Source organism: Pantherophis guttatus, chromosome 1 (genome assembly GCF_059756535.1).
Source record: "Pantherophis guttatus breed Tessera chromosome 1, ASM5975653v1, whole genome shotgun sequence".
In the NCBI taxonomy this organism is placed as follows: domain Eukaryota; kingdom Metazoa; phylum Chordata; class Lepidosauria; order Squamata; family Colubridae; genus Pantherophis; species Pantherophis guttatus.
The window spans coordinates 195,077,648-195,090,024 of record NC_142063.1 but is presented as its reverse complement, the minus strand read 5'-3'; the positions used below and the strand labels follow the sequence as shown (position 1 = coordinate 195,090,024).

The window sequence follows — 12,377 nt, the reverse complement described above, 5'->3', positions numbered from 1 at the left end:
ATTTATTGGTGTCCCATCTTAATTATTTTTATAAATAATTCAATATAATAGTCCTTCTTCCTCCTAGTTTCCCTACAACAACAAACCAGTGATGTGAGTTGGGCTGGGAGAGAGTGACTGACCCAAAGTCATCCAGCCAGGTTTCATGCCTTAAGCAGGACTAGAATTCAGTCTCCTGGTTTCTAGCCTGGTGCCTAAACCAATAGACCAAAGTGTCTCTCATTACCTGCTTTAAAATGAGGAAGGCCAATTATAATTCTTGGAAGTAATTCACCTTCAATTATAATCTAATATAACAGTGTAGTATATGAAATTTAGCTAAACTGAATTTGTATGTACAAAATCTCTATATGGTGTTCTGCTGTATTATTCACAGTCCCTTTGAACTTCTATAACCAAAAGATATACATATTTCATTGTAATCCTGTCTTTTCAGAAGACTTGAAGTATGTACAAAATAATAACAATAACATTAAACAATTCCCTTCACTATAAAGATGCCCAAAGAAAAATACAAGGCAGTAAATCCATATTTAAAACTTACAGTTTTTGTTGCCTTCTTAAATGCTGAAATTTAAAGACACATCAGGGCAAAAGATTCCATAAGAAGGAGGCCATCATGGAAAAGATCTACCTCAAAATCCATAATCCTCTTCTGATAGAAGTATGATGAAGGCTCTCACTGGACAGGCAGAACTATGCTCGATAAGGTGGTGTCTTATAGCCTCTCGGAACCACACCAAGTAGGGTTTTATAGTGCTTTGAATCCTGTCCAGAAATCTACTGGCAACTAAGGCAGTGAGTACAATATAAAGTAACACATTTTCTCTGTTAATTTCCTGGACACCAAATTTTCTACCCATTTACACTTCTGGATTGTCTTAAAAAATAACTCCACATAGAATATAGATATGTATTCTACAAGAATGCCCAGCTCACAGATATGAATTGCAGCGAACCACAGTCATGCGATCGCCATTTGTGACCTTCCTTGCAGGCCTCCACATTCTCCCGAGGAGCCCTGCTGCAAAGTATGAGGAATACTGTGTTCTATAGCAAGTACAAGGAATCATTTTATAAAGAATTCAAAGTCATAATGAAATGAATGTATGAATGTATTTAGCCATCTCATATGGTTCTGTCCAATTGATGTTTGGATTTGAGCAAATGGATGTGACTTTATCTGCAATGAAATCAGCAAAAACATCTAGCTACTCTGGATCCCACTCATCCCATCCCTAAAATGCTACAGATTATATTTAGATTAGATTATATTAGAATCTGCAGATACAGTAAAATCCAGTAGTTGCATTTATCACTACTGTGAAAGCCCAAAACCTTCTTGAACTGTTGCTTGGTCAAACTGATTTTTCACTTGCTTTATCTCCCAATACTCCTCAAAACTGTTAGGGATTGATAACTGAAAAGAGGCCTTGCAGGAACAATTTCAACCAGTCTTGTTCTCCCCAGGATGAACCAGATGCATTGGGAACTTCCTATTTTATCATTAAGAAAATCCCCAAGTTCTAAGTCTTTTGGTTTTGTTCTCAGTTTGCTAAACATTACATTTACAATATTGCACTCAAAAAAATTTCTGAAGACTTTTTTGTAGTATTGTTAATTCTAATTGTACACTAGAATTAAGATTTTGTTATGTATATGCTGTTCCTGAAATCGTACTGGAAGAAGATCATGCTTTCAGGATTGGTAAGTATATATTCAACAGTTATTGGATGATAACAACAGTTATTGGATCTATTGGCTTAGATCTTTCAATAATGTGATTAGATAGATTGAATCTCGGTGCATGATATTTGAAAATTGAAAGTACTACTTTTAGTATGACTTCAAAATTGTTTTGCACAAATGCTAATAGTCGCAGTATGGTTTTGGTTCTTTTTGCTCCCATATTGGAATAACACATAACACAGTTTTTTCCGCACCTGTCCAGAAGGCTGTTATACAATTAGATTAGAACTCTTATTTTTCAGAGTTCTATATTGTCAACTTCATACAAAGTGTTTTACTATATTATGCCACCTTTTGGAGAAAAAATATTCATGTTGTAAGATGCTAATATATACTTAAAACTGTATTATGTAAATACAGAGCACCACTACACTCATACCTAAACCGAGTTTTGAAAAATGAATTTGTATCTTGTGTTCATAATCCAATGGATACTTAATACAAAACAAAGTTTTGATCAAGATTGCTAGTGGCATAGAAAAAAATGTTACTTTGAATTGTTCTCCAATTTGCTGTATAGGTAGTCCTCAATTTATGACTGTTTATTTAACAGTTCAAATTAACGATGGCCTCAGAAAGGGTGCTATATGGTATTTAGAATCTGAAAATCCTATTTGGATTTTGGCAGAGAAGAATTCGGCAACCTAAGTGGAGTCCCCTGGGCTTTCCTATCCCCTTAAGGCACCTGGGACTCTGTCTATTTAATGATCTGAGAGATTACTTAACAGTTGCAACTGGGAATGGATTCTGGTTGTTAAGTGAAGCATCACAATGTCTCACTTAACAACCATTTTGCTTAACAACTAAATTTTAGTCCCAGTTGTAATATCTGTACTTTATAACACATGCATGCAATCTTCTGAAAGTGCTCCAAGAAACATCAAGAATTGACTAAAATTCCCTTTGTACCTTTGTAGTATTTGCAGTGGTTTTTGAAGTCAATGAAAAAATATTTTCAGTTGGTTTACCTAATAGCTAGATTACTATGGACTTCATCTAATATCATGGAATAGACTTTTTTCTTTTTCTTGTAATGTTGAGATGATGTGGTATGATGTAGAAGCAATCAATTGTGTCCAGTCACTAGCTGATATTCATCTACAAACAGGTGGATTCAATTAGGTATAATTCCTTCAGTCTATAGGAAAATTCCTTAGCATTTACAGGTCAGTTTCAAATGTACTCAAGGAATATGTAGAACTACACACATCATATACTTCCAGCTGCTTATTCAGCTTATTCGGCTACTTGTAAATTGACATCGTGTGGCTATCTTTTTTCGTTTTTGGCTGTTGTTGGATACAAAGAAAATGATGCAACATTCTATTTTATCCTAATGTTAATTTTTCCTCAAAGAAAACCATCCAGGTTCATATTCTACAATATTATAGATAATACACATTTCAGCCAAAAGAGACAAAATTTGGTAAGATTTTATTTTTAAAAATAAAGAATATTTGATATTTAATAGACGGTTAAAGAGAATGGCATCTAATCCTTTTTTTGATAATTTCCTTATAGTGTTATAAATTTAATATTCCATCAACACCAATTCAGTTCATAAGGAGTTAAAACTAAAGATTTAAATAAACTAATTTTTGTATGCATTGCAGCTGACCTCACTCTCATTCCCTCCTATTTAAAAGATAACTGACGTGGTTAGATAATTAAAAGGAGATTTATACCTGACAGATGCTTGTAAACATAAGGCTGAAGTTAACTAAGCACTGTTAGCCCTTTGAACACTTGAGTCAGTGTATATTAGGTTATACAGAGCTGTAAAGTAAAATGTGCAATGGCCCGTCCTGTAAAAGGTAATCCATTTTAATTTATTACATTTAAAACTCTGTATAAGAGAAGGGGGATATCTACATTCTTAAATAGTCATTTTTGAATCTGAACAAGAAATTGTATTACAAGAAAGAACTATTATATGTTCAGTTTGGGTTTTCATATTTCTCTGTCTTCCCCCTCCCCCTTTGCCAGTTGATGCAGATGAGATTAAACGATTGGGGAAGAGATTTAAGAAGCTTGATTTAGATAACTCTGGTTCTTTAAGTGTGGAAGAATTTATGTCTTTGCCTGAGTTACAACAGAATCCCTTGGTACAACGAGTAATAGATATATTTGATACTGATGGAAATGGAGAAGTAGACTTCAAAGGTAAGAAAAGTTTAATTTGCTATACACACATATTCAAACTGTCAACTTTCACCTAATGTGATAAGAATTAGATTTTTTTTAGTTTTTCAAAATTAGTTATAAGCTTCAGTTATTCATGTTCTACGTGATAATTTAGAAATGTAATTGAGAAATGATTTGTATTATTAGCTAGGAAGGATTCATAATGCTTAATAAATAGAAATGTTGGAAAGCATTTAACAGTTTGGTAATTGTTTGGGGAAAGGAAAAACGGTTTGTCTTACTCATAGGTACAATTCCCTTATTGGAAGCACCTCATTTGATTCAGTTTTTAAAAGTTCTAATCACCATAAGTTAACCTATCTAGGAGTTAGTTTTTTGGACAGTTGTGCTACAGCTGAAAACCCTACTTATCTATCCCTGATACCATTTCAAATGGCACAGAGATTGCAAAAAAGCCATGAAAAGTCTTAATGCTTAATTGGATTAGTGAGAAAACAAATTATCTTGGAGATAGTGATAATACTTCAGAATTTGAAACATTAAAACGTATCAAAAAGTAAAATAAACAAAAGTCCCCAGGCTGTATTTTTTTAAATAATAGTTTAGGAGCATATTTAAATAATTAATAATTAAATAAATAATTTAATCTGTCATCCTAAAGAAACAGGATTTTAAACCTCCACATTCAATACTTTTTATCTATGATTCCAATATATAATTTATGTACTTAAATGGAATTTATTTGCAGTCCAGAGATTACAGGCTTGGTGCTAGTTGCATCTCCATATAACCCTAATGTGATGTGACAGTTAAAATATTGTAGTTGGGTTAGACCAGTGGTTCTCAACCTGTGGGTCGCGACCCCTTTGGGGGTTGAACGACCCTTTCACAGGAGTCGCCTAAGACCATCGGAACACACATATTTTCAATGGTTTTAGGAATAATTTTATGGTTGAGGGTAGCCACAACATGAGAAACTGTATTAAAGGGTCACGGCATTAGGAAGGTTGAGAACCACTGGGTTAGAGGGACACAAATTTTATTCTATCCCTATTATGGAAGTTCCTTGTATCACTTGGGATAGTTATATAGATAGTTCTCAATGACTGTTCATTTAACAATATTTCAGTTATGATGGCAACGAAGAAAGTGACTTACAACCATCCTTGTGTCCTGCAATCACTTGAAAATTCAGGCATTTGGCAGCCAGCATGTATTTACAACACTTTCAGCTGGGGGGAGGGATTATGTGATAGCTATTTGCAGTTTCCCAGGGAACTTGATTAGTAAAGTCAATGGCAGAAGCCAGATTTGTTTAAAACCATGTGAGTCACTTACTGAACATGACATTTGCTGTAGTATGAAGTGTCTAGTCTTTGGAACACCAAGAACCTTCACAGGGCATGACTCATTTAATAACTATCACTTGATGGAAGTTCTGATGCCAATTATCGTAAATTGAGGATTATCTGTATTCAACCCAATGTACCTCATAGTATTGTTGGGAAAAATTGGATGAAATGCTATATATGCCATCTTGAGCATATATAAAAAGAGGAGAAGATCAAAGAACACAGAAAGATGAAGAGACAACATCAAAGACATACCACAACAACAATTAACAATGGTTGAGGCCAACAAAAGAGGAAGAGCCAGAACTTTGTATCCCCCTCGACACCCAAAGGGGTAAAAGAGGGAGTAAAGAAGTAAATTTTTTCAGATGTTGTTGAACTCTTAACCAGCTCATCATAATGATTCATCCCATTTGCCAGAACCCACTTTGGAGGCAATATTTTAGAATGGCAGATTCCAAATCTTCATAACTCTTTCAACTTTTTCCAAAACTCACATACTACAACTTGCATGGGAACTCTCTCTTCATTTCTTCAGCATAGTGGAACTTCCTGTTTCAGTAGAAAATCCAAAAATATCAATCACACTGTCGGCACTGGAGAAATTGAAACATAAATTCTACCAACCTTCATTTAGACTGAAAAAATAGTTCCTCACTCAGTTTTGGTGCAGCCAAAAGGAATAAGGATTTAGGCCTTGTAGCCTTCCCAATAATATTTTACAGCAATTACAATTCCTAAGCCATGTCAGTCTTTTCCATTTCTGCTGCGTTGTTGCTGCTTTTTCTGATACAGATCATTCAGTCTACTTTAGGTCTTCCTTTATGCTTTGGAGTTTCATTTTAGATAGATTAGAGCTATAGCCTCCCTATGGTTGTAAGTGGAGGTGGGCTGCCAAGGATTTGAATTACCACATGATAACAATTTGTGGTGCTGAAATGATTGTAACTTTGCACATGGGTCATAAGTCCCTTGGTCCATCACCATCATAATTTCATACAGTTGCTGAAAGAATGGTTGTAAGTCAGTGATTATCTTTAAAAGCTGCATTTTCATGTGTCTTGTGAGAGTCACAAGATCTTGTCAAATATGAAAATGTAAGTACATAATACCTAACTCAGGGTCATAAAAACAATAAATAAAACTTTTTTGCTTTTAAGATTGTTATGGAAAAAAATTTGAGGATATTTTCCAAAGTTTGAGAAGTATATTCTAAATATAGAATATTTTAGAATATTTTCTAAATTCTCTGTATACCTGTATTCTGTAGAATTTATAGAAGGAGTCTCCCAATTCAGTGTCAAAGGTGACAAGGAGCAGAAGTTGAGGTGTAAGTATATTTTGTTAACTACAAGCTATTATGCTTTATTAGAAAATTGTATTTTCTGTTCTTCCCTCATTTACCGTAATCTATAAGCCATTGTAAATTTTAATATACCTTGGACAAGATAACAATTGGAAGATTCATCAACATGATTTTCATATTTTATAAAATAAATAAATAAATAAAATAAATATTTCTGAGGTGAAGTAAACGGGTTTTACATAAAAATAGCTATGCTAGTACTTCTCCGTCCCTCTTTTTTCCTTTTGATACTTTGAACAGTGAAATATTTGCTAAGAAATAGTGCATAGAATTGTTTTTAACTCTTCCTTAGCAATAACATATAGGAGGTAATTATTCAGTTCCATAGATGTAACTATTCTTGCTGAGTTTAACAATGAGAATTTGACAAGATATACAAAGTATGTTTTAGATTGTGCAAATTACATCATAGTTTATATAAATCCCATGGAAGTAGGGATTTATATAAAATAAAATAGCTATTGGTTATATGTATAGTGATATCAGACTTTTCATAACAAGTCCTTAGAAGATTAAATGAGATTACTATTCCTGATTTAGTTTTAGCAACCTAAAACTAAGGAGAAATTTCTGGACAGTGAGAACAAATAACTAGTGGAACAGGTTGCCTCCAGAGGTTGGGGGTGCTCGATCACTGGAGGTTTTTAAGAAGAGATTGGATAACCATTTGTCCAGAATAGTATAGGGTCTCCTGCTTGTGCAGGGGTTGGACTAGATGTCTAAGGTCCCTTCCAACTGTTATTCTGACTGAAATTTCAAAACATCCTCTGCTGTGACAACATCAAAATCATACCTCAGTTTTGGAACACACAAAGTGATTAAACAGTCTTATTATTTAGTTAATGGCCTCACTTGCTGACTTTGATTACTAAAATAAGAAATACATAGGAATAGACTTATATATACACCACTTTACAGTGCTTTATAGCCCTCTCTAAGCGGTTTACAGAGTCAGCATATTGACCCCAACAGTTTGGGTCCTCATTTTACCCACCTTGGAAGGATGGAAGGCTGTCAATGTTGAGCCAGTAGTTCTATCCCAAATAGTAGTCAGAATGGATGAAGAGTTGAGTATGAAAGAATGGGAAAACAGGCTAGACAAGGAGGTGTTATAAATAGAAAACCTTCTCCACTCAAGTTCATCACAGATAGCTAGTAGGACCAAGAAAGTAAAAATGACCCAGATTTCAATAAGATTTCTTTCATGCTACGATAAATATGGAATTTTGAAAATTGTAAGAATTTCCAAGCCTGAGTTATACCGATTCACTAAGGCAAAATCTCTTTGAAAACCTTTTCAAAGTTCCCTTGGTAGCTGCATTGAATTGTTTCTGTTAAAATAAACGTTCAAAAGCCTCATCCTCAGCTTTCCCAGTCTCTCAGAAAATCTTACTCAGAACTGTATTTTTTTCCCTTGCTAGTTGCTTTTCGCATCTATGACATGGACAAAGACGGTTATATTTCCAATGGAGAGCTTTTCCAGGTTTTGAAAATGATGGTTGGGAACAATCTCAAAGATACCCAGTTGCAGCAAATTGTAGACAAAACCATAATAAATGCAGATAAAGATGGTGATGGAAGAATATCCTTTGAAGAGTTCTGTGCTGTAAGTGTATTTCTCCCCCATCATTGCAGTTAGTATTTTTAGATATCCAAGTTTATTCAATTTCTGCTATTTCACCTTTATTTGGCAGTTCTCTTTACTTACATGTGTCATTATAAGGTGTGTGCTTCATAATAATTATGTGTATAAGTATTCTAAAACATTTTTTTCAACACCCACCCACCCCCAGTTCAAAATAATTTGGTTGGTTAGGAAGAATTGGAAAGAAACCCAGAACTATAGTTCCTTTCTCCCTGTTATATAATTGGATTCTAGGCCAATTACATCAATTTTATCTAATGTATTAACTAACTTATCCTACTCATAATTTAGTATTAATCTTTTAAATCTGATTAATCTTGTCCTACCTATTGTTTCATGTCTTTTTAATTCTCACAGTATTCTTTTATCAATATTTCAGGTTGTAGGAGGCCTAGATATTCACAAAAAGATGGTGGTAGATGTGTGACTCTTTATACTACCCAACACTTTTGCTTTCTTCTCCATCTCTGAAGATCTGCTCAAGACGTCCAGCAATGCTCTCTGTGTATTTAAATGGAAGTATTTTTCTCTGTGAAACCACATTTTCCAACATGAGCCTCATGAAGCCAACTAAGTGTTGTTGAACTTTCATTCTCTCAATAACGCAAGTGTAGCACTTTAAAAGTCTGAAGGACAGCAAAATGGAAAGAGCATATCAGTGTGGTGGAGAAAGGGAAGGGGGTTGGCTTTTTAATTTATTTTTCTCAACTTTTATAACAAGAAAGTATCTATCTATATATATGTGTGTGTGTATTTATATATAGATATATATATGTTGTGCTTTCTATTTAGTACTTAGGCAAGCTTTAATTTAATATACTTGATTTAGGCATAAAACTAGAGTACAAAAGTGCCAAGCAGATTATTATATAGTACAACACATATAGATATACATCTTTACTTTTATGTCACACAGATACACACATGCAGGCAGATATACTTTAGAAGAATATAATATTTTAATGGATGTTAGATCAATTTTTTCCTGTGACTGTTTCAGATGTTTATATATCGACTGGCTGAAATAGCATCATTTCCTGTTAATTTATCTTAATTACATTTTTGTATGACAGGAATGTAGATTAGTTTGTGTATATATGTACACTATTTAATAGTATGTGCATGTATATGTACGTACACATACTATTTATGGGTATTAAAATAGCGAGGCATGTTATAAAAATTTAATTGCCAAGAACTAGGTTGTATGTGCAAAAAGATGCTTATGATCATTTCATTTTTTCACTTAATGAACACAATTGCATAAAATAAACCTAGTAAACATTGGCTCTTTCCATTTAAATAAAGTGGTTGTAAACACACTTTTTCAGTACTAATCTTAATACAAAAAAATTAGGATTCATTTCCTAGGATACCTTCTGCAGTGAGATTACAAAAACTCTCATGCCATTAAAATATCTTCCAACTATATAGTTTCTTTAAAGCATTTAATATACTAATTTAAGTTGCATAAAACCTGGTAATATTTTATATATGTGTATATAGGTTTATTACAGGAGAAACATTAACCTCTGCCATAGGGAAAGAGGTAAGGTTCACATTATCTTTTTTTTTAACCTCCTGATCTTCAGTTGGAGAATTCTTTTTTCTAAATTTGTTTTTATCATGACTTGTAATTGACAGTAACTTTATATGTGTGATATAAAAGTAGCAAGGCATGTTATACAACTTTATATCATTCTTTTTCTGCAATGGTACTATTGGCTAGAAGAAAATTGTTAGATTTTTAGGATAGTACTCCCTTTCCTCTAGCAATTTTTCTATTTGAAATGTTTTATAATTCGCAGTGGAAAGGCAGGTTGTTCAAACTTAAATCAATTGCCTCCCAGCCAGCCATAGCTGTTCCTTCGATTGAGTGCTGCACATCATGGGCTCTGTCTGTGAGAGAGAAATCCAGGTGCTTGGTGTCCTTGCATGACATGAAGTTTTGCATGTAGATCGATTTGAAATGTTCCTCTTGTTTACATGATTTGCATAATTTAAAAAAGATGTTGCCAAACTTTTGGTAAATGTTAAAACAGAAAATCTCCACTACATGTATCTTTCTTCCTCTGGATCAGTATGTGGATTATAATCCCAGCCAGTGGTTGTATTTGTTCCATTGTCAACTGCCATGTGCTCTGCTTCAGGGGGAACTAGTCTTTTGTGGATTTTTTTGTACATAAATATTTGTTACAAATATTTTAGCAATTGCTTTCTATTTCTTAATTGCTTGTGCATATCCTTCCTGGCATAATAGAAAATAGTGCTAATGTTACTTTCGTACTGGGGGAATGAGCTTTTTTAGGTTGTGTGCAAAAAAAAAAAGGGTTATGTTGAATGTTTAGATTTTTCCTCTGCATGCTATACATACATTGTTGGAACTATAGGAACCTTCATAATGTATGAATAAAAATAAACTATTTGAACTTTACTGCATGGTGTTAAAGCTTCCGTTGAAAAAAAAATCTGAATTTCAGATCTGATTGTACTAAAATTATTTGATGCTTTTATGTATAATTAAATACCTGTAACAATATTTGCCCATTTTTCTCAGTGACAGTTCATTTAACAAACAAGTAACATCAGATTCAACGTTTATAGGGATAACCATTTCCCAAATTAATTTTTCTTTCATAGACATGTTAACTATCCTGTATTAGTGAATAGGAACAGTAAGATCAAGACACATTAAGCTGTAATTTTATGGAAGTTTTTGGGGAAAACTTTATTTGGCCAGTTTTATTCTTAGTTCCATGGTAACACCAATTTTATTTTAAGCATAGCATTTTTTCTAATTTTGCAATCTTGACTTATTGCACATAAAAGGGAAAGTTCCATCTGAAAGATCATCTACTATAAACATCAGGGAATAATGAATTCAGGATTGAATACATGTACTTGTCCATGCCTACTTCAACACAGAATCATATATTTTTTAAAAACAGTAACTTAGATCGAAAGAGCCTCATGTATAATTTAAAAGAGTTGCCTTGAATCTGAAAATTGGGTTTTCCCTGTACTATTTCTGAAGCTATTACAAAACATGAGGGGCTGTAACTAAGAACTGACACCATACATACAATATGTAAGTCAGATACTCAACAGTCTGATTTGCAAATTGGCATTAAGCTTGAATATAAGATTTTCAATCTCCATTTCCATAGTGAACTGAACTGCAAGGGGTACCAATGGGATCACCGCTCTCCCCAGTTATTGCCAATCTGTTCATGGAGGGATTAGAAATTAAGGCGTTGGAACAAACTACTTATAAATCAAAATTATGGCTCAGATATGTAGATGATACGTTTGTGATCTGGCCCCATGGAAAAGACAAGCTAGACAATTTCCTCCAACGCGCAGCTTGGAGAATCCAAAGCTTCGGGTAATTCAGTAGTTGAGTAGCCTACACTGAGTGTGTTCCTTTAAATTTTTTTCTTCAGACACGCCCACTTGCTCAGCAGAGTCCCAGTTTAGTTCACTCAGTTGAGCCTGTGACACTGTCTGAATTTTTCTCTGGTTCTCTACTAAACTACTATTCCTGACGCTTTGGATTCTTCTGCTTTTTTTGTGGAATTTTCCCTCTTCGTTTGATTGGCCAGGGGTGAGTTTGCCTGCTGCCTCAGGCAGGCTGTCCGGGACAGTTTTCCTTTCCTACGGGGTGCCTGGCCAATTATCTGAATCCCCGCTCCACTTAATAGCTGCTGGCGTGTGGGTAGGTTTCCCGGCCTGCTGGTAATACCGCCCCCGCCTTTTTGGACTTTGTTTTTGAACCTGAGCGGCTTGAGATTGTTGCCCTGCTCTCAGCAGCACTTTCTCATTAAATTTGAACTGGCCGTTGGCGTTTGGATCACTTCTGAGTGATCGCGCGCCTGAGGAGCACAGGGACAGCACCGCAACCTCTCCTTGCCGATCCTTCGATCATTAGCCGCAATTTGACAGTGCAAGCGGTTTTTCCCTGCTCCGATCATTCCACGCAGCGCTGGAAGTACTTCTGAGGCTTCTGCTGTATGCTTAGTGTCGTTGGTTCCTCTCATCGACCTCTCGTTTCTGGGCGGCGGAACTTGGAGATTTTGACACTTTCGCACCATTTTCGCCCACCTCAGCGCTCAGAGCTGCC

General features: G+C 34.7%; 1 protein-coding gene across 2 annotated transcripts in view; it reads left to right on the top strand.

Moving 5' to 3' along the window:
* Positions 1 to 10,796, top strand: part of PPP3R1 (protein phosphatase 3 regulatory subunit B, alpha) — a 38,585-nt gene extending 27,789 nt beyond the window's left edge. The window contains exons 3-6 of one of the 2 annotated variants that reach the window (XM_034432433.3): positions 3,736 to 3,912; positions 6,517 to 6,576; positions 8,034 to 8,218; positions 8,637 to 10,796. In XM_034432433.3, the coding sequence (XP_034288324.1) occupies positions 3,736 to 3,912; positions 6,517 to 6,576; positions 8,034 to 8,218; positions 8,637 to 8,684 (470 nt within the window). In that variant the 3' untranslated portion in view covers positions 8,685 to 10,796. The remainder of the gene's footprint in view (positions 1 to 3,735; positions 3,913 to 6,516; positions 6,577 to 8,033; positions 8,219 to 8,636) is intronic. The other variant, XM_060689348.2, reaches the window with a different exon arrangement.
* Positions 10,797 to 12,377: the final 1,581 nt, after the last annotated feature.